This window comes from Spodoptera frugiperda, chromosome 26, assembly GCF_023101765.2.
Source record: "Spodoptera frugiperda isolate SF20-4 chromosome 26, AGI-APGP_CSIRO_Sfru_2.0, whole genome shotgun sequence".
Classification (NCBI taxonomy): domain Eukaryota; kingdom Metazoa; phylum Arthropoda; class Insecta; order Lepidoptera; family Noctuidae; genus Spodoptera; species Spodoptera frugiperda.
The window spans coordinates 6,888,987-6,910,962 of NC_064237.1; the positions used below are offsets into that span (position 1 = coordinate 6,888,987).

The window sequence follows — 21,976 nt, forward strand, 5'->3', positions numbered from 1 at the left end:
ATCTTCAAGTAGTACGTTCAAGTAAGTATTCAGTGGCACGATATTACAGACAGAGACTACAATCTATAGCAGTATAGCAAATAAAAAAGAATGTTAGAATCTGGCCACTTATGTTCTATATTTTATGACAAATTATTACTCCCGATCTAAACGTCAACGAGAGGCATCATGTTATGTCAAAATATGAAGATTTTGTTATCATGAGAACTTATGTATTTTTGATAACATTTGGTTTTATACAATTAGTTTTCTGCAACCACGACATCAATGTTACTGACTATGAATCATTCTCTGTTTGTCCTGTTAAATGTAAGTATCACTAATCCTGTAATCCTACAGCGAAAAAGCATGTACCTACCTACCTATTCTCTCGTCTCAATTTATGTACCCAATGCTATATTATTTCACTGTTATACATTAAAATGTGTTTTGTCTTAGTTTTCCGCCGAAAAAGGTCATTCACAGAATACACGCGATGGCGCGCAAACCAAGAAACTACAAATGAGTTTCTAGTGAAGGTGTTAGATGAAGATTTAACAACTGCAGCTCAAACGCACCAAATAGTGGCCGTAAACATACAACCTGTGACGAAAGGAGGTGAGAAGATTATCATAGGTGGTGCGAAAGTTCTTCCACCTACTACGTCGCAAGCTACTAATGATGCGTTAAAGGATTACACAAGATTTGTGCCTCCAACATCACCGGCTATGGCACGTGATGGAGATAATTTCATTCCCCCAATACCTCCGCCAAATCAACCACATGCGCTCTTGCCGTCAAATGGTCTGTAAAAGTATTATATTTTAAATAGATATAAAATAATAATTAGATTATTTTTTTCCTTGTTGTGTTTCGTATGTGGATATGCTTACATTCATTTCATAATTTCAGTCATCTATCCTGTTCGGAATTCACTTCGTGACGATAGTCCACCTGCCAGCCCTCAGTTTCTAGCACGGACTCCAACGTTGATGGCACGACAGTATGCGCCAATAGCTCCTGTCGCATTCAGTCGTCGTACTACTACAGCGCCTTTAAAACCACCAATTTTAAGCGATTATGTACGTTTTTAAATATTCGATAGTATTTTTATCTTATATGTTATTTAAGTTTAAGGAATTTCCTTCCAGGATCAAGATTCCCAATCACCCCTTGTATCTCCTACACGAACCGAGGCGTATGAAGAAGTAACAGTCCCACGACGAAGTACAACTAAATCAGACCAATTCCGAAGATTTGACCCGACTCGAAACTATAATTTATTGACGCGGACTACATACTCAATTCCCGTTAGAACAACACCACCGTTTGAATTTTCCGTGGCCAATGACATCGAAGTTGATATTGAATCCACGACTGAACGAAAATTTTATGATGGTGTCAGAAGAAAAGAAGACGGAGCAAAGAAGGACGCTGAAAAAGATTCTGATTCTTTATACAACATGATGTTTTATAATGATGATGATAGTGACAATACAAAATCTAAAAAGGAAGATCAAGAATTAAGTGACAACTATTATGAAAAAAAGGGTGTTCACGAGGAGGCTCTAGAAAAAGATTCTGCTGATGCTAAGGAAATGGATATGGAGTACCCTGACAATAGAAATGGCAGTTTAATAAAAGAGTTGCGTATATACCAAGAACAGATTGGTTCTGATAACATCACGTTCAAGATGCCAGCTAAAGGTGTAATAGGTATTCCCGGTATAGAAGAAGTAACAAGTAAAGGAATGAAAGATACACTGCGAGACAAACGTCGCCCGATTTGCAGTTTACTTAAAGTTAGGCAACTGAATTTTAATTCACCGCGAACTTTAGCAGAGGTATGAAACTCTTTTATATCTTTATGAACCAAAAATAAACTAGAGTAGTTACGCTGTGTGATTTGATAACCGAACCACTCCTTGATGGCTTCGATATGACTGCACTTGCAAAGTAGTATCTAGCAGTTTTCTATGCTATTTAATTATTTTTAGATAACGAATCAATTGAAACACTGGGCAGATGAGAGTCCAGTGGCCAAGAGGGTGGACATAACGCATGGAAATTTCACGACCATGGAGAATCCTATTTATATGATGATAGTAGATGACCCAGCTAGCGGTCAGATTGTTTCTGCAAAACAAACTGTCATGATTGTCGCAGGTAAGGACGAATTCAGTATCTGTGTATTGTGTACATATTAAATCTCAAGCCTATAATCAGTAGATTGATATTTTTAAGTCACGTTGGATTTGCTTTAATTTTTTTACTTGACTGGAGATTAGACACAAATCTGATCAATCAGGGTGCATCAATCAGACTTATGCATGTTTTTTTACTTCTTGCACAAACCATTGGATTGTTTCTGCATCACCTAAAGGTTCAACTACCTATTAAAAATGGTATTAATAGTCCAGTCAATTTAGGAATTCACCTCGGAATTCGAGATACCCAGCTGTAATTTTGTATATACTTGTATTTTGACCCCCTAAAACTTGTCTCAAAACCTACATATGGTAGGGTGTAAGCAACCCTTAAAATTCAGGGTCAAAGGGCACAAAAATCGTTTTTTTGCGGTTTTTTCGAAATATCTCATTTCCTATGGGTTTTTGGCAATTGTATTCAATGGCAATATTGTAGCATACAAATTTCTCTACAACTTTTGTATAAACTTTTTTTTTATACGGTGAACCGTTTTCGAGATAGAGGGCGGAGAGCGCGCGGTCACTGCATCTCTTCAAAAAAATTTTTTTCTAACCTATCCGTGATGGTTGTCTATGGATAGGACATAAAAAAATACGTCATGGTTCCTAAAACCATTTTTCGTCAAAATCAATCGTTTGAAAGATAGACGCTTCCAAAGTGGAAAAATGAGGTCTATCGAATGTGTCCTGCCCCCTAACTTTTAAAATAAGTTAGTAAGAAAACTAAAAAAAAAGTATGCCATAGATTTTAATGAAAACTTTCAACGAAAATTGGTTTGAACGAGATATCATAATTAGTTTTTAAGAATTGATACATTTTTAATAAAAACACACATAATTTTCCACTTTCTCAATTATTTTAATCAATTCTTAAAAACTAATTATGATATCTCGTTCAAACCAATTTTCATTGAAAATTTCCATTAAAATCTACAGCATATATTTTTTTTAGTTTTCTTACTCACTTATTTAAAAAGTTAGAGGGCAGGACACATTCTATAGACCTCATTTTTCTACTTTAAAAGCGTCTATCTTTCAAACGATTGATTTTTACCAAAAATGGTTTTAGGAACCATGACGTATTTTTAAATGTCCTATCCATAGACAACCATCACGGATAGGTGAGACGAAAAAAAATTTTTTTGAAGAGATGCAGTGACCGCGCGCTCTCCGCCCTCTATCTCGAAAACGGTTCACCGTATAAAAAAAAGTTTATACAAAAGTTGTAGAGAATTTTGTATGCTACAATATTGCTATTGAATACAACTACCAAAAACCCATAGGAAATATGTTTAACGATTTTCGGCCCTTTGATATAAGGGTTGCTTACACCCTACCATATGTAGGTTTTGAGATAACAAAATACAAGTATATACAAAATTACAGCTGGGTATCTCGCATTCCGAGATTCTTACCTAATTTAACCTTATTTGACTGGACTATAAGTCGGCATATACTTACAAAAAAAAACAAAATTAAAAAAGTTGAACATTTCTTTTCATGTATCTTCATTACATACATCGTAAGTCGCATAGTATTGACCGCGACTGCAACACATTTTATAACTTGTTATATGTCTACCGAGCAAAGTCTCTTGGGATTGATTCCCTGGCAAAATTTGATTAAGTTTTTGAAAAATTCTTAGACTACCCGATCTATGGCAGTAGTATAGTGCATAGAACTAAAACATGACTTTTTAAAATAATTGGATATTCCATTCTACATGATTAATTATGTACCCCTACCTAAGTCACAGGAACAGGTTAAATCCATGATGATGACATATTACGTAATATACCTGATCAATAACAGGTATGCAAGGACGAGACCACCATGCCGTGGCCGCCGCCATGTATGTGTTGTATCAGCTCGTGGAACGTAGCGAAGCACACGTGGAATTGCTGACGAAGTATCGCTTCTGGATTATACCAGTATTCAACCCAGATGGATACGACTACTCTATGACATTCCCACACGTACGTTACTTTTTTGTCTTTTTCATACTACTGGTTAACTGAGCAACCCACTGCTACGCAACGCATTAAACTTTTGGTGTAAGCCACAAATAATTGTTCCGTGTTTGGGTATGATGTAAAAGTGTATGAATTTGTATGTTTCTAAACGCAACAAAAAGCTCTAGACATCCGCCACGTCTTTAAAAAAAACGTTGAATAGATAGTTATATAATTTCGAATGAATCTCAGTATTTTAACTCAATTTATAAAGATGATGAGATATTAAGATGTTGATTATAATCATACTTACCCATTATCATTATCAAATCATTGTGCTTCTTGAATATTCACATCGATTGTCACGATTTCTAATATCATAACTGACACCAAGAGTAAACAAAACACGTAACTTGGAAAGTGATAAAAACCTTGGCAAAAAGTGATTCTAATATTGTTTTTAATATTGTAGAGACGAGAATGGTCAAAGAATTTGCGTCAATTGTGGGACACGTGTAAGGGACGTGACTATTGCAGTTCGTGCGAGACTCACGGAATACGATGCACTATTCAGCCGTGCTACGGTGTCAATCTCGACAGAAACTTTGAATACCAATGGATTCCTGGTGAGAATAATATAAATCTTGTCATCCTGTGTATTTTGTTTCCTTATTTAATCAAATTAATTAAATACAGCAATCAAATCAATTTAGTCCCAATTTTAAGTTGTTGTCCCATTTGTAATGTATGTCTGTACCTCTACCATGAGTTTGATGCGATAGTCGCTAGCGACGACGTATATTTTTCGTATGTGTAATTTTACAACGCCTGTACCGGTCACTTGTGGAACTAAACTGCGACTATCGTCAAATACTATTGCTTAAAACTCATGGCAGAGATACCGATTAGGTAAATCAAATAATTTCAAGCCACGCTAAGGGTTCATAAACATGAGTTAGCTTCGCGACACTCGCTCGCACTGACATGCAGTTGGCCCCCATTGCTGCTCGTAACTACGAGCTCTTAACTTGGCTTGAAACTATTTACACAGTTACTTGTGTAAGCCGTAAAACGTACTCAATATACATATTGGATTATTGATTGCAGCGGATGAATTACGAGCCGAGCATCCATGCGGTGGACTGTACGCAGGGCCTCGCCAGCTGAGCGAAGCGGAGACCCGTGCACTTACACTCTTCATGCACGAACAACGCACACCACTCTACACATTCATTGCATTCAAAGAAGGCAGTATACTAGTAAGTTGTGTTATAATTTCATTTCACCTCCTATCTAAGTAATTGCATATAAATTACGATCTATCAAGATAGTGTAACATGTCTGTCTCATTAAGTAAGTACGTGCCTACCCACGTAAATGTTGACTAACTAGATAAATGGCATAAAAGTACACTTTTTCCAGTAAAAACTGGTTTAGGACTGGTCTAAATCTGATTTAAAAAATGCTATTATTATCTTTGTTTACTTTCCAATTCCGTGAATATTATAAGTTTATTTTTGAAGTAGGATGATAAGTACCTTTTAGGTAAGTAGGGCAGTTTAGATTAGTTACATGCACATTAAAGCCAATGACGATCCACTACTGCACTATGCCCATGACTATCCTCTATATTCTATATGAAGAGGGTTTGTCAGTCACCACCCTACAGGCGGGTTGGAAATAGCAGTTTAAAAGGTTTAGTTAGAAAGTGAGCTGCCTGGTTTCCCTAAATGACTAGACCTTAACTTAGTCGACTCTCATGACACCCGGATGTAAGTGTCGTGCTATGATAAATAATAAATAAATAAAGCATATTGAAACAATGCTTAGTATCATTGTAAATAAATAAACTATATTGGAACAATACACAGTATCTTTTCTTAAAGGTATATTCTTAGGTCTGAGAGGTAAATCAATTTAAATAATATTTATATTTTGATTTGTTGCCAAACAGCAATTATTGAACTTTATTATAGCCAGGTATTTGAGGCGCTACCTACGGAGTGCTTCGAGTCAGCTAAGGCAAAATAAAAACAAATGACGTCACACCAGAAATGACAAGGACAGAAATATTTCGTGTCCTTTTTCTAATAAAAAATATTATCCATACAATGTCAAATTTCCCCCCCTTATGACGTAGCCAATTAATTGGATCGGTATGGGACTGGCCTTACGTACTAATAATATGTATGTAGGTGTACACTAGTTTTTTCTATTCCATTGATATATTTAACTTATGAAACCTATACAAATCTGTGGAAATGTCAATAGCTACTGTTAATAATTAATTTTATACGAATTTAATTATAAATAATCTAAAATCGGCCTTGACCTAGCCCATTGGCAATATCTCAAAACATTCTGATATAATAATAATTAATCAACGATAAAAGTATTTAATAATACCGATTCTATTTTGAGGCTCGTTGAAAGGTCCTTTCGAAGATCGATCGATATTCATTATAAAAATATAGTATTCAGTCTATCTAAAAACTAAAATAAAAATGTACAAAATAAACCTTATTTTACGATTTTCTATTCGGCCCACACTACGATTTTCTCCTCTGTCTAGATTGTGTTATTTCACAAATTGTAGGTACCAACGTAAAATAAAATTAGTAAATCGCAAATCCGCTTTATAAAGGCTAAATAATACATGTATGTAAAATAAAATATAAATTATTAACTTACACAAACGAATATATAATATATTCATATTATAAGTATACAGGTAGCAATTTTTGCAGCTACCTGATGTCTATAATGATAATGTTTAAATCCAAACTTGCGTCAGTGTCTACAATTAATCAACATTATTATGACTTATTTGTGGACTTTCCCGATATATAATTTGTTTATAAACATTTTTTTTTGGATCTTATCAATTACTTGATTTGCCCGCGGCTTCGCCGACCTCGCCTATTGTTATTAATGGAATTTATCCCAATCCTTTCTTAGGGGATGCCTACGTCATAGTAGCTTTATGCATACAAAATCTCAGCCCGATCGGTTTAAAAATTGACAAAGTTTCATACAAATTTTCATGCCTTATTTTATCCCCTTGGGATAGAATTGATCAAAATCCTTTCTTAGCAGATGCCTTCGTCATAACTACCTGCATGCGATATTTTAACCCGCTCCGTGCAGTGGTTTGGGTTGTGCTGTGATATATCACTATGTCGGTCAATCAGTCAGTTACCTTTGAGTTATATACGAGTATATTTAGATGTTGAGTCATTTGTTTTCATAGTTTTGAGCAAATGCCCACCCTGATTGTCATCGGAGTAGATCATTATTTTCAAACCCTTCTGTAACTTACCTGTGAGTAGGTTGTTGTAGGTATGTGCAGATATATAGTCATACTCTTTGTGTTTATGTAAGAAAACCCTATAAGTAAGCTTTATTGTACGATATCCAACGACTTTTATTTATTTACTGACTAGCCTCTAAAACTACCAGGTTAATTTTAGAAATAATTTTACCATCAAATACCTTGCTGTTGAGGAGATAACATATTATTATACTACCATTTAATTTTATACTGAGGAAATGCAAATCTCACTTAAAAAAAATTATTGTGTGGAATCTTTAAATTACCAACACTGTTTTCGATATTAGTCTTGAAGTTTGTTCGGCTTAAATGTAACTGTTAAATAATCTGGTGCAATCCAGTTGTGATGTCACGCACAATATTGGTTATGATATTATTATCGTGATAAAAGTGCAGTAGCCATTACTTATACTATACGAAAGAGATAGCGAGATTACTGTACTTATAATTATATATTATGACGCAGTATTCAAAACAAACTAGGGATGATATCAAATTCTCATCAATCACCAACTCTCTCCTGAACATATTATTTAATAATTTATAAATTGCGTAATTAATATTAATTAATTATTTATAAATTTATATTTATTCATAAGGTTTTATTCAAGTGGTCGAAAATCGCAATGGCAACTAAAGAGCAGGCTTTTCCTTTTAAGTATTTGGTAAAGTTTTTAGTCGGTATATCGTGGTAGTCTCACTCTTATTACGTGGAAACAATTAAATAACTGCTGAATGATGTTAAAAAGGCGCCCCCTTATTTTAATTGTATAAATCATTCAAATAATATAGACGATATTCTATATTAAGAAACCAAATTTTTGTTTCAGGGGGTCATGTATCCATATTCACACACGAGGAAAAAACGTGCTTACGATCAAATATACGTTAGTATTTTCTTTTTAAGATTTTCCACTCATTATAATTTCAAAATCGAAAACTAAATTATAAAACTTTCATTGTCTTCGAGAAATGATTTCTGTAATAAAGTTATTTATTGGAAATAATCCGAGGAATATTTTTTTAATTACTAAATAATACGCTACTTCTGCCTTTGTTTGACTGTTCCTGCTATTTCTTAATGATCCTTGTGACAGCTAATTAATTAGTTAGTAAATGTAGGTATTCTTTAGATGTTGTTTCTATGTTTGTAGAGACAAAGAGCTACAAGAGCTGCCTCCGCTGCGTTCAGTATCAGCAACCGACCGTACGTGGCTGGACAGACATCAGAGTTCCTACGTAAGATTTAACCGTAACACCTTAAGTACCAGAAGCTGACATTATAATTCACATTTGAATGAGTATTATCGATTCAGTAAAAATGACGAAATGCTTAAGCCAAAAAATTCGCCCCAGAATTAATGGGTTGATAATAATAATAAGTCCGCAAAGCTTGTGGCGAGCTGTTGGGCAGTGGCGACCCCACGGCTGACTCCCGGCCCTACTTTTTAACTCCGGTTAGTACTCGTGTATCCGGAGTGGCCTCTCCTACCTCACTCTTGCTTTAATCGGCTGGTTTGAAGTTGCCTTCAGCTCCACTTGGGGGAAGGACGTACAGTAAGATGCTGGTAGGGGTCTTGACCGTACTTACGGGATTGCTCTGATAGCCGTGGGATGCCATCCCTTCCTCAAGCAGCTCAACGGATGTTGCTTCCCTTTCGCTACATGCTAGCGGCCCGGGGGCCCACTATTGAGTTTGCGAGTCACCCCTGCCTGTTTATCCGTATTTTTCAATATTGGTCAGGGGCAGGGGCCATAGTAGTCCATAGTTACCATATTTACCAGTCCATTAGCCACCCACACCCATAACCCAATCATTTTCCTCCATATTGCACAATAGTCCTGCATCAGCCGGGGATTGTCCTTTGGTGTACTTCCATAGTGCATACAGGGATAATCGCCGGCTGATGTCCCATTACATTTAGATTAAAATTGTTCAACGGGCCTCTGCGAGTTGGCTTCGGCCCCTCGTACGCCTTCCAAAGGTCCGGGACCCTGTGGTCCCGTGATTATGTAATGAACATACATAATAATAATAATATAATCTTTATTGTACACCTTTTACATTCAGACATATAATTATACAAGTAGCGCTAAATGGATGGTAGGGTACAAAGGCGGCCTTATCGCTTACAGCGATCTCTTCCAGATTTGATATTTTATGATATGACATGATTAATTACAACTTATAGAAATATTAAAACTTATTTATTTTATTATGTCTACGATTAGCCACCTTATGCACTAACTGGCTGACTACTGAGGCGGTTCGGATTACTTGACATGGTTACCATAGGGGTTATATCGCGTTTTTGTAGAAACGTTGAATTGGAAAACCGGCCAACTAGCCGGGGGGGACTAGCCGGAGTTTAAACTTATAACAAAAATATGTCTCATTCTAATTAACACGGTATTATTGCAAACGACAAACATATTTAAAATGCAAACTGCAGTTTCCCAGATTGGTCTAATCTTTTTAAATATATTTTTCAGCACTATACGCTGGTGGTATAGAAGACTGGGTGGATGGCCACCTGGGTATCGATAATACATACTCTATTATGATGTTTCGACCAACGGATTTGTACAATTCTAAACTTATTACAGAGGTATATAAAGTTTAATAGTTATCCACCAATTTGGTTTTAGTAGGTATGGGATACGATGTAGCATCGAGTTACACCGATCTGTTTAATAGATAAACATTTCACAAGGGGTAATTTCATTTATTAAAAATTATAAAAAAACTGAAGCATATACAGATCGGTGAAGGTCGTTATATCGGATCTTAGACTTCACGGTTAGCGCGGTGGATGGGCAACCTACTGCGACGCAATGTGTAGCGAGTTCAATTTCCGATACAAGAGAAAATTCTAGTGTGGGGCGAAGTTTAAAAATATCTCACTTTTTATGTGAAGTATGTCGTTAATATGCTTATGCAAAGGGGTCAAACGTGCTAGCTATAGACAGACGCAACACCAAAGGAGTAACAAGTGATACAATAGAAAACTGGAAAAAAGCTTGTTTGAGAAACTTACTGTATATCTATATTGTAAAATGATAGTAATGGTTATATTTCTTGTCACAGCGTGTTGTGCACGAAGCGTTTGCAGCCATGGACACTCTGCTCTTGCAAAGTATGATGCCCACGCTTCCCCGGCCGGTCACATTGGCACGTCAACATGTCCACAGTTCCTCCTCGTTTACAAGTCCAATATGTTTAATCACATTAATACCTATAATTGTACTACTTAATAGCTAAAACTATCATCCTTTGTGGTAACAATAACATGTATTATATGGTTAGAATCACAGTATCTAATATCGAATGAAACCTTTCAAACGTTGAGTTTAGAAAGTGTTGTATTTTACGATTCCTGAGAGGAAGACCAATCGAAATAATGACGGGTCGTCTTTTTCGCGATAACTTTGTAAGTCAGTAATATTATCACGTAACTTCGGAGTGCGTCAATGTGTAACGGATGGTTTGAATAATTATGTTTTAATTTTATAAAACAGCTTATGTACATTAAAATATATTAAAATAAATGAGTTTTCTTTGAGATCTTACAACATTTTATTGTATTATTTTATGTAAAATACCTATACGAGAATGAAGTTATTTTCAGAAATGTGAATGTTTTGTTTCCATTTTATTTATAAGTAAGCAGGTAGTATTAAAAGTAGGCAAACACATATATGTATAATTTTGCCATTTTGTTCAATTAAAAGGGGCACATACTCAAAACATCTATGGTGTTTTTGAAATAATATCTTTTTCAACATGGTTTCAGAGACAAAAATACTGGGCCAAGTATGCTGCCCTGATGAAAACCAAAAGTAGAAGTCGTCCATTAACTAATTGCAGCTTTTGACTCTATGGCACCTATTAGTGGGGTAGACATACAATACTTTTTAAATGGGAGGCAACACGCTCTCAAAGTACATTTCACATTTAACAGAAGATGCACTGAGATACTATTTGATACTGAGTCAAAAGGATTTGCTATATCCAAGAAATTGATTTGCACTTACAATTAAAATACGTAATAAGCGCCACCCACTTGTCCCTGGTGGAAGGACTATTTTAATTAACAAGTAGAAGTAGATTGGACCTCGAACACTGATAAGTTGTCAAATTATTATTTATCACACGTAAATATTTAGATAATATTTCAATAATGATACATACCTTAGCTATAGACGATAAGATACGTATCTTTTCAAATGACCAGGCAACTACAAGATGAACAGGCTATTCTTTAGCTATACTTACTCAATAAAATCACTTGATCACTTTATTTAGGTATCTATATAATATACCTAACACCTACAATAAGATGTATAAAATTAGAAATCCCGAAGGGCAAAAGAGGTGATTGATTTACCTAAAGCTTTCGAATTCGGCTAAAGACTTTGCAAACATTGAAAGATATTGCTTGATTACCGAAAAAGAAAGGTACTGTAGGTACTGTAAGGTAATAAGACAGGTACTATAACTACTCGTAATTTTAAAATTTTACACTACTTAAAGATATTGCTTGATTGTCGAAAAAGAAAGGTAAAAGTAAAAAAAAATACTCAACGTAAGAAAAAAAAGACGACTGGCGATTGTTTTGTTTGTTCCAAAAATTGTAATAGGCCCCGAGGTAAAGCGCTTATGTTTAAAAATCAATATGGATGGAATATTCCCATTTAAGCACCTACGAATATTTCTTAGGCGAGCAACAACGATACTCAACCATACTATAAAGAGGGTGTAAGAGCTCAAACAGCAATACTCCATCTACAGGGTATGTATTAGAATCACGATACTTGCCAATCATTCAATGTCGTCATTGTCTCAAGGACGTGATTTAGTTGATCGACTAATATATTTCATTGATAAGAAACTCAATAACTCAAGAGCTATCTTTTGGCCCGTGCTTTTATTCCTAACAAGTTGAACGTGTTTAATTTTTTTTCTTGCGAATAATTTCATGTAAAAGCCATGGTTGAAGGTTTTCACGTGGTATAAAATGTCTACTGAGCTTTACGCAAGCTCACATTTTGCAAGCTAAATCGTGGGCTGAATGTGGAATTAATTTTTACTCAAACCGACTGACGAAGCATCCTTGGATTAAAAAATATTAAACTTACGCGATACTTAAACATTAAAAATATATACAATATATATATATATATATATATATATATCATATATTATATCCTGAGGTAGTGCAACAGTGACTGTCAGCCTTGTAACTGTATTTAATAAATACTTATAATGTAGCTAGCAGGATCACAAATTGAGATATGTACAATTTAACTTCCAATCATTATTTAATGTTATTTTTTCTAATATTCTATTGATCTTTATTATGGATCGAGAGAGACTTGACCTCACGATGCAGGAAATCCTAGACTAGAATACATATCTTATAGTATGTTATAAGTACAATGTGTACCTAAATTTGTATGTATTTTTTGCGCAATGAATAAATTTTGATAGGTAAAACAAAACGTCTGAACAACTATCCTAATGTATTTAAATTAGTACCTATTCATGATTTTATTACAGTTGTTAGGTATTGTCAGACATTCCCATGACCTCTGTGTATAAATGGCGTATAAATAATGGCGTACTTCCATTCTACAAAGATTTGCAGATTTGTAATCAGCACCAGCAATTATACGTATATTTTGTTATGTCATAATCAGCACGCTTCATCTATGATTATGAAATTAGTTAACAGAGCATTGGTATATTATGTCTATCAATAAAGGATTATTGGTATATTATGTCTATTGTCTATCACAATTAAATCCACGTCTGCAAGATTAGTTTTCCTTAGCAATAGATTACGTACTGAAACACACTCTAGTATTACGTAAGTTGCAGTAGACTTCACTCCCAGTTACACATATTTATGCAAATCACAGCAAATGACACAATATTACCTGAAAGAACACGGAAGACTAATAAATAAAAATGTCTTATTTTGCCATTATTTTTAGTCCAAAGTATTATTATTATTATGACTAAGAAGATTCTTTTACCTACTGGCTATTATTACGTTACTTATAAAAATATTTACTTATATGAAAAGCCTAGCCAACTGTGCAATTTGCACGAAACTTTCTGCCTCGCACAGTAAAACTGGAATGAGCTGTCATCGGCGGAAATTCCGAACCGATGCGACCTTCAAACTTTTAAGAAAAGAGCGTATTCCTTTTTATATGGCTGGCAACGCACCTGTTACTCCTCTCGTTTTGCAGGTGTCCATGGGCGGCACCCATCGCTTACCATCAGGTCTACTAGTTTTATACCCTTTATTCAATAAAATAAAAATAAACGTAAATAATTTTATACTATATAACTTAAGCTAACATTTAGGTAATCACAGTACATTAATACCACGTCTTTATACAGGGATTAACTTGTACAAAACCGGGTCATAAATATGTATAATTCATTTTGATTATTTTTTAATAAAATCCTTTGGGATTTGCTAGCGATTATGGATACTAACAAAAGAATTGCGGCCATTGCTCCTAGAATAACAATTTCCTTGCAGTCCATTGAAATGTTAGAATAGGGTAGATGACTCATTTTTATTTAAATGTCAGTCTTGTATATTATTTTAAAATATTAGACACGTGTCTTTTATTTTATTACGGAAACAAATACTTTCAATGATATATCGATTTGAAATATCGCGTCGTCGACGTCATTTCTAGGTAAATTTTATGCGAAGGAATGACAATTGCTTCCACTTCTAAACTTTGATAAGTTTTATTGTTTGTTATCTTATATGGCTAAATAAAAAAAAATACGTGTCTAATAATTTCTTCATTACCTAACTGACGGATTAAATAGATTTTTAATTTTCATACCTCGTCAACATCCCTATTTGACGTAGTTAATTTTAATTTTGGGTCATATACCTATGGGGTTTCAATAGAAGCCGAACCTCAAGTTTGTGGGGTCGCTATCCGTATTTTTAACAACAGCTTTATTAATTGACTAGCTTTTGCCCGCGACTTCGTCCGCGTGGTTGGTGGTCAAAATCAAAACGCCTTCTACCCTTTTTATTCGCTATAAAAAGTAGCCTATGTTCTTTTGTTCCCCATTAAGTATCTAAATACAAAGTTTTACTGTTACAGCTTTAAAAATGGCGAATTTCCATATGACCTTTCATCCCCTATTTTTACCCACTCTCCCCTATATTTTGTAATAAAAAGTAGCCTATGTTCTTTCGTTTCCCATTAAGTGTCTAAATACAAAGTTTCACCATACTCATAGATCTAAACACCCCTCTCCCGCACGCGCACCCCTGGCTTTGGTGACGTCCACTTCGCAACGGGCCGTGCAGCAGATATCGTAATATTTTAATTTCACCACAACTTCAAAACCAAACGTCCAATTTTAATCATTCAAAGACCAAATATTATCAACATAAACTGTACTTATTGATGAAATAATTTATTTTGATAAGGATTAATAGCGTAAGTAAAATAAACGCGTTTAAATGTAGTCCAAAAAAAATCAAGATTTTTAAATAAAAATGTGGTTGTTGTGCCTCACTCGACATAGATAGGTATAGTGTGTCGCGGACTTTTTTGTAGATATTTATAAGATCTACAATTAATTATAACATTTTATGGTTCTATCTTTTGTAGTTTAGGCAGCGTACGCAAAATAAGTAACTTCTTTAGTTGATTTTTTTCAGTTTGTGTCCGAAAAATCCAAATATCTTACGGAACCCTATTTTTTTCCAAAATAAAATATAGCCCATGTTACTCGTGGATAATGTAGCTTTCGAATGGTGAAAGAATTTTTAAAATCGGTCCAGTAGTTTTTGAGCCTATTCGTTACAACCAAACAAACAAACAAACAAACAAACAAACAAAGTTTTCCTCTTTATAATATTAGTGTAGATGTAGAAAATCGGTCCAGTAGTTTTTGAGCCTATTCGTTACAACCAAACAAACAAACAAACAAACAAACAAACAAAGTTTTCCTCTTTATAATATTAGTGTAGATAGGGAAAATCAACTCTATTTACAAGTACATAAAGTTATGGACCAAGCAGAGATATGGACAAATATCGAAGAACAAAATAGAGTGCATGATGAAAATTACAATGTAAAATATGTAAAACAAATTGTGCACGTTGTGCACACGTGTCTTGGAAACCGGACATAAGAACCAGTAAAAAGGGTAATAAAGCTATGCAAAAACTCTTAATCATTATAAAAATAAATTGAAAAGGTACCTTTACACCTGTAGGTACCTGTTAACAGCCATGGCTTCTAGGATTTACTAAAGTGACTTGACTTATTTGACTCAAGGTCCTAATAAGGTAGAGGGCGACCCTTAAATAGGGCAGAGGGCGTATACAGAGGTTCTCCGTCTCGATCGTTTATGAGCTTCCCGCTTCACCTCGCTCCACGTCATGTCGATGCTCGTCGCTAAAATGCATTATTTAAAATTATAACACAAGTTTATCGACTTACTTCTTTTAATTAGATTCATTGCATCAAATTATTTCTAACCTAGCACTGCGGGTCTCTGAAACGTGTTTAGACATATTAATACATTGTAAGAGGAAAGCATTTGTTTTGCGAACTGCCGGTTTTAGTCAGTAAGAGTCTGCAGAAGAAGACACTTCCTCTCGCCTCGCCCAAGGCGGGAGAATTCATTGGATGATTCCCCCCCTAAAAAAGTATTTGTTTGACACTAGTTGTATTTACTACGTATAACATTTAGCACTAAACTATAACCTATGTAAATTGTGTAGCCCTTGAGCTAAATCCTAAAAGCTTGGGCTACACAATTTCAGAACAAATTAGTCTAGTCAGCAGTCTTAATTAGCTTAAACTGTTTTAATCTAAGCTAGTAATAAACTAACTCTCGTAGGGTGGACTCGTTCAATCTAGGACAATGCAAATGTGCACTAGATAGCTTATCCTGAGCCTTGGATTTTAAGGTGATGAGCTAGTCGATGTAGATGAAATTTTCGCCTAGTCTAGAGGATGCTTTAAACTAGGCGATAATGTCATTTTAAAACAATTTTCTTATTAAAACACTGGGTTACCTACATAACTTTGGGTCAAGTTATAATAGTTCGATACCTAAAAAGTTTCTCAGCATTTACTAGTCTGTTTTACTATTTTATTTAAGGATGTTAATGAAAGATTTATATATTTATAAATTCATCAATTATGTTAGGATAGAAGTATAAATTACTAATTTAAAACAATACTTTTTGCGCCAAAAGTACCTCATATCATATCCTCAGACGATCCTTTGACATTTAACTACATAGGTAATCACCTCATAAAATATTGATTACATATAGGGCAAGTGACCCGGTTGTGGCCATCGACCCCTTTGTGGCCATTTGGGCCTTCAAATATTTATAACTAAGGCATGGACAAATAAATTACTCTGTGATGTACAGTATTTAAAATATTGAATATTTTAGACACTGATACCGTTGGCAGCTTTGATGTGTCAAACTTCACTTCGATGCAACAAGTCATTCTTTTTAGTTGAGGGTGAAATTGTTAAGATCTTAACAAAAAGGCTAAGGCGAGCGGGTGAGGATTTGGTTTTTATTTTTTAAATCTTTGCTTATTGTTTGAATGTTTATGTTAATACTACATGAAGAATATATTGTCTAAGTGGAACTAAAGTTATTTTGTTGCCATATGTTTCTGAAGTGAGGTTTTTAGAAGGTTGTCTCCATTAGTGGCCTAATGGAGACAAAATTATGAATTTCTCCATCTTTGGCCACATGGCTGGCCAAAACTTTTGTACATAGTTGCCCCACTTCTAGTCATTTATCGTAATTTATTTATTATTTTTCCTTGGCTTTACATATCAACAAATACATATTTTTCATTTTCAGAGATGCAATAAATTGCCTTCACACAAAGGGGAGGTCAGTTTACTTTGCAGCTTTTACCAACGTCATATAAATGTTGATCTCTTTATTTGTAAGTTAAATTCAAGTGAAGTAATAATATTTCATATTTTCCAAACTAAATGAAAACCATTGTTTCTAAAATGTCAAATTTAATTAATAAATTTTGATTACTTTTATTGTATTTTTTGATGGCCAGAACTGGCACACGACCGTGGCCAGAAATGGCACGAATCTGGCCAAAAATGGCACAAACACCCTTTTTTTTTTCTTTTTTATAGAGTTATTTTTCTATTGGACATTCTTTAAAAAAAGGGTTTTCTTAGGCAAGGTTAATACATGTTAAATGACTTTTTACAAGAAATATGTTCGTGATAACAAAAACTATAAGTTAAGAAAGCCTCAAAGTCGACAAAATTCTTAAAGTGGCCACAACCGGGTCACTTACGATATAATTTAATTAAAAATAAATTGCATTTTACTTTAGTAGTGGGCAACAAAATTATATTTTTGAATAAATAAAAATACACCTATATGTGAACTTAATTTGAAATTATACCCTGTGCGCTATAACAAGGTGCGGCTGACAGATGCCAGTATGACGTTGACGTCTCTCTTTAGGGATGGACATTAGAAAAATCTTTTTTTATCGCTATCGATACTCGCAGCATACATTTAATTCTCTTGAATTTTTTTATTAAATGTGTGTGTTATTTAGTTGTGCAGTCTAACTACGTGTATATACTTGTCAAAATAAATATTTTATGACCGAGCCCTGAGGTGTTTCAGAGTTACAGTTTTACAGAACCGTGAAGAAAACAAGGATATATTAGTTTGTATATGTTAGATTAAGTACCACCACGCATTATCAATGGCGCCGGAAATGTCTAGAAAAATGCCTACTACATATTTCTGCTCAGATAATGTCACTGTGGTTTGGGCAGAGAGAGCCGCGTCTACAGTGGATTTACCCACATAATTAAAGGTTTTTTAAGAATGATAATTGAACGACCCACGATTTTCGTTTTTTATTCTAAAAAAACATCGACTCCCTATCCATCGTAGCAGTACATCCCATCACTAAACACGACTATGGCTTTACGTTATACGCATAACACTTTACTTTATTTTTCATTTCATTAGATTTTAATTGAATACTAGAACATTCCGGTTGGTTTTAATTTAATTAACTACGCATCCGAATGATTTAACATAATACGAATGTGATACAGCTAAAATATTAAGGCATAATTTTTAAATCGCAGCAACTTTCAAAAGTGATACGAAACGTTACTGAATCTGTCAGCCGCACCTTGTTAGAGCGCATAAGGTATAACACAATTAAGTGATCCAAGCAAAACTTTAACAGTGAAGGTTACACAAGTTTTTTTTGCCAAAATTGTCTAGTCACTGTTGTACTGTATGTTATTGGGTATCTTGGGTAGTATTTTGACAATTACGCTTAATTATATGATAGCAATCAGTGATCTGGAGTCTAGACTCGCGTATCAGCAATACTTTATTTATAATTTCTACTAATGATTGAATTTACCCACGTTATTACATGATACCGGCGGGTATGTCTGTTACATTACACAGGCTGTTGTTTTTATGATTGTTGTTGTTATTAGCCTCAATAATCATCATCATATTATTGAAATTACATGGTAGGACTGAGATATCAGAATCGATTAATATATAATTGAAATTCATTTTGAGAGGTATTTTTCATTGACTTCTACTAAAGCATGTTACATTATGCAATGACTCTTAATAATTGGAGGAGTAAAAAATATAGATAATCGATTATTTCAAACGTTATCCCTAAAACCTATGTTTTTACTAGAATATCCCGTAAACACATATTTTTGTTCAGACCCAAATAGATATAATTTACACAACAAATAACGTTACATAATGAAGCAAGTGTGAAAGATACTCCGACATCTGACGCTTAAGTCTTTGACTGCCAATAGAAAACTGTTGAAGGCAAATCCTCCGCTAACGTCGGTCACCGGTGACCACCATGGCGTTCAATGTGTTAAAAATTCGTAAAATGTAGAAGATCCTTAACATCAATTCGCAATAAACGTTTTAGAACATCCTATAAAGCTGATAGGTCAGCTAATCCGAAAACATTCACAAACGATCGCGGCGGCTTTAAATAAATTTACGTAAACGTCTAGACATCAAGTTAAGAGATAAATATATTTTTGCTGTTACAAGGTTGTCCATGCAATTGATAATTATCTATAAATATGACTACATTAGGTACCTATGCATTCCTTATTTACCTACGTTTCCAAGGGAATAGCAGTTTTATTCTGAACTTAAAGAAATACAAAACTATAGAACAAGCTTTCACCATCTGTACCTGAAGAGATTGGTGCGAGCCAGCAAGTTGGGTGCCGCTTTAAGTAGCTAAATATTTATCAGCAACTAAATCACAAGCATGCATTTTTCCTGTTTTATGTGTGTAGCGTAGGTTCTAAAGGTATTTTAGATATTTATGGGAGACAAACGTCTCCTTAGGGATGTACCGAAATAGGCGTTGCTCCATAGGGGCTCCGGAGCAAATCTTATTATAGGACTCGGTGCCCCTTATGGGTGCTGAAGGTGGCCACAGCGGTGGTTTTTGTGAGGTAAAAATCCCACACCCCTAGTCTTTCTCCCCAAAGAGCCAGGTGCCTTTTGAAGGTTTACCGTGGAATCTAAAAAATGGTCCTAAAGGTAGTGTGCATTTTAGATTTCTGCCTGACACGATCCCTCTAAACGTTACTTTTAAACCTAATTTTATTTAAGTGCTTTAAACATACCAAGCATCGTGTATTTAATTCATACAAACGTTCTACTTGCAGACCATATAGTTATTTAAAAGTATTGAACCTTCGGAATTGAACTGACAATACACAGCATGACAGCCAACCTTCCAACCGAAGTTCCATAATTACGATAACATAAATATTTAAATGACGATTGATATCAGAGACGGCGTTGTGTCATCGTGTGCGTGTTAACTACGTACCTAATCTAAATCTTTTGTTTATCGTGATTATTCCAACTATGAACATTTTTCGTGTGACCGTAGCCAATGGCTACTCGCTTTATCAGTGATTAACAGAGGTGACATACGATCTGATATGGTTTTTTTCTAAACAAGTAACGAAGTTCTCTAAAAGCACACGTTACAAACAAACAAACAAACAAACATGTAGATAAAGCCTCCACATGTCCTCTTTTATGACTATTGACTATAACAATGTAAAATGACGTCACGACTGTTATTTCCCGAAAAAATAATCAAAGATAACGTAGCCGGTTATTAAATTGGTTAAAATAGTTGCACTCTAAATGCAAGTTGATAAAGTAGATTCTTCCATTATCAAGAATTTCGAAAATCTAGGCAATAATGGTAGATTAGATAGTTCCTTACAAGTTACAACAATGGCATCCATTCCAAAAACGCGGTAATCTCTATACTTTTGGTTGGTTTTACAAAAAAAGATAAATATAATTGTATGTTAATGCATTTACAACCCAACGCAATAGGCTTTTGCAATAAAATTAAACTGGTAATAAACATTGTATTAATAGAATTTAACATGTATTAATTGAATTTAACAAGTATTAATTGAATTAAAACTTTAAATAATTGAATTTTTGATTTTTTGATATTATATTCAGGGATACTGAATGTTCGAATTTCGAATTACGTATTATATTAAACTGAAACGTGGTTCAGCTTTAGGCGTAGGTAGGTATGGGTAAGTACCTAGTATTGGGCGTATTTTTATGTTAGTAATAATTCATGTGCCTAATAGTTGCATGTGCCTAATTCATGTCAAGCCCTGTAAATGTACTGTACCTAACTTCACTTGATATAGGTGAGCTTTTGTCAGAAGTACTGAAATTGTAAACTCCAAATTAACTAGCTACCTATTTTAACTAGACTTTAATTGACCAGGGTTCTTTCTACAGAAATCTGTAGTTAAATGTCTATGACGCAAATTCAGCTTTGAGAATAAAATAGAACCCATGATATAAACGGCAATATAACCGCCAATTCATTATCTGTGTTAAATTATAAAGATTTTTGAAAATCCTATATCCAAAATGTCAAAATTTTCCCAAATCGAGACCCGAATCAGAACCTCTTTGCTGCGCAATTATCCGGATAACCGTAAAATCCATGTGTTGGAAACTTTATACACACGTTATTATCTTAATAGGCATAAATGTACATAACATAGGTAGTTCATATACGTATCATAAAGTTAAGCAATTATCAAATAGTTATACTGCTTACTACATGCCCCTATCTAATACATCAGGTAGCGAACCACTGTAAACACCATATCACTCTAATATCTAACAGTATTTTATCTAAGATCATTATCAAGTATGGTTTTTTTACTACTGTATAACTAGCGCCAGTGAAGTGATAATTATCAATTTATTATTTCAATGCTAGACATAGAAGAAGTTGCTATGCTAACTACACATATTAAAGGTTCTTCTAAACGGGCGATACGTGGTTGCAACTTGCAATATAGTGGCCGGCAACATTGCAAACGGTACCAACCAGATTATACAATA

General features: G+C 34.4%; 1 protein-coding gene across 1 annotated transcript; it reads left to right on the top strand.

The window, feature by feature from the left end:
* Positions 1 to 121: 121 nt before the first annotated feature.
* Positions 122 to 11,044, top strand: LOC118264460 (uncharacterized). The gene is made up of 12 exons (XM_050705031.1): positions 122 to 309; positions 439 to 783; positions 892 to 1,061; positions 1,131 to 1,823; positions 1,977 to 2,145; positions 3,999 to 4,162; positions 4,611 to 4,764; positions 5,246 to 5,397; positions 8,300 to 8,356; positions 8,624 to 8,708; positions 9,963 to 10,078; positions 10,558 to 11,044. Exons 1-12 carry the CDS (start codon positions 174 to 176, stop codon positions 10,729 to 10,731), a joined length of 2,415 nt encoding a protein of 804 aa, XP_050560988.1. The 5' UTR covers positions 122 to 173; the 3' UTR covers positions 10,732 to 11,044.
* The last annotated feature ends 10,932 nt before the right edge of the window (positions 11,045 to 21,976 follow it).